Here is a 1320-nt window from a genome sequence, read left to right as displayed (position 1 = left end):
ACTCCAGCTACGTGAATAACTGTATCTGGAGTCGATGTACATTATTCACGTAGCTTGAGTTGTGTGGAGTAGGTCGACTTACTGCAGTAGTGCAGACATAGCCTTAGAGTCACAGAAAGGCTGAGTAACAAGGTGTGGGGGATTGAAGGATGGTGGGTGACAATGAAAGAGGTCAGGTGATGGTCAGAGAGAGGAATCTCAGCACCGTAGAGAGCAGTGCTTAGTGATGGAATTATTAGATATTGGGTGGGAGGAACTTCTCCGACTGTGAACTTCCACCATGTTGAGCTCAACCAATCTGGGACAGGGCACCCTTGATTAACAAGGAAATATGCTTTCCCCTTCTTGTCACACAGGTTTCAAGTCAGTGGCCCCAGGTGATCACCTTCTGCAGGTGTATTTGCCTACTTTGTCACGAAGCTCTTTAGTTTTGATCCCATAAATGATAGGGTTGAGCATGGGAGGAATGAGGAGATAGAGGTCGGCCAAGATGATGTGAATGTGGGGAGCAATGCCTTTACCGAACCGATGTGTCAGGTTGGAGAAGAGGCCAGGAGTATAATATGTCAGCATCACACAGATGTGGGCTGTGCAGGTGTTAAGGGCTTTTTGGTGGGCTTCCTTAGAGGAGATTCTGAGGACGGCCCTGATGATCAGAATGTAGGACAGAGCAATGAGCATCAGGTCAAACCCCATAACTACAAACATTAGCACCAAGCCATATATCCTGGTGACTGTGATGTCCCCACATACCATCTTCGCCACAGCTATGTGCTCACATTGCGTATGGGGGATAATGCGGTTGGTACAGAATGGTCGCTGACTCATGAGCAGGGGTAGGGGCAGAATGAAGAGAACAGCTCTTATCAAACCTACAAGCCCTAGCTTAGCTACTCGTGCATTGCTGAGGATAGTGGAATATCTCAGAGGGTTACATATTGCAACATAGCGATCAAAAGCCATTGTCACGAGGGTGGCTGAGTGCATAACAGAAACCGTGTGAAGGAAGAACATCTGGGTGAGGCATCCAGCCACAGTAATGCCTTTCAAATTGAACCAAAATATGCCCAGCACCTTTGGCACAACGAAGGTAGGTGTGGCGATGTCTGTAAGTGCCAGCATGCAGAGCAGCAGGTACATCGGCTTGTGCAGTGTCTGCTCCTTACCTACAACAGACAGAAGCATGAAATTTCCCAACAGACTGATAATGTAGAATGCAGAGAAAGGGATTGAAATCCAGATATGAGCAGCTTCCAGGCCAGGAATGCCTGTTAGGATTAATGTTGAAGTGTCAGAATAGGTGACGTTGAAAGCTGCCAT

The 1320-nt window shown here is 47.5% G+C and overlaps 1 protein-coding gene across 1 annotated transcript; it reads right to left on the bottom strand.

Annotated features, from left to right (window-relative positions):
- Positions 1-381: 381 nt before the first annotated feature.
- On the bottom strand, positions 382-1320 carry LOC128830236 (olfactory receptor 52E2-like). The gene has a single exon (XM_054016023.1). The coding sequence runs from the start codon at positions 1318-1320 to the stop codon at positions 382-384; it is 939 nt and encodes a 312-aa protein (XP_053871998.1).

The sequence above is a fragment of the Malaclemys terrapin genome, chromosome 1 (genome assembly GCF_027887155.1).
Source record: "Malaclemys terrapin pileata isolate rMalTer1 chromosome 1, rMalTer1.hap1, whole genome shotgun sequence".
Lineage (NCBI taxonomy): Eukaryota > Metazoa > Chordata > Testudines > Emydidae > Malaclemys > Malaclemys terrapin.
The sequence above is the reverse complement of the archived record's forward strand: the minus strand, read 5'-3'. Positions and strand labels throughout refer to the sequence as shown.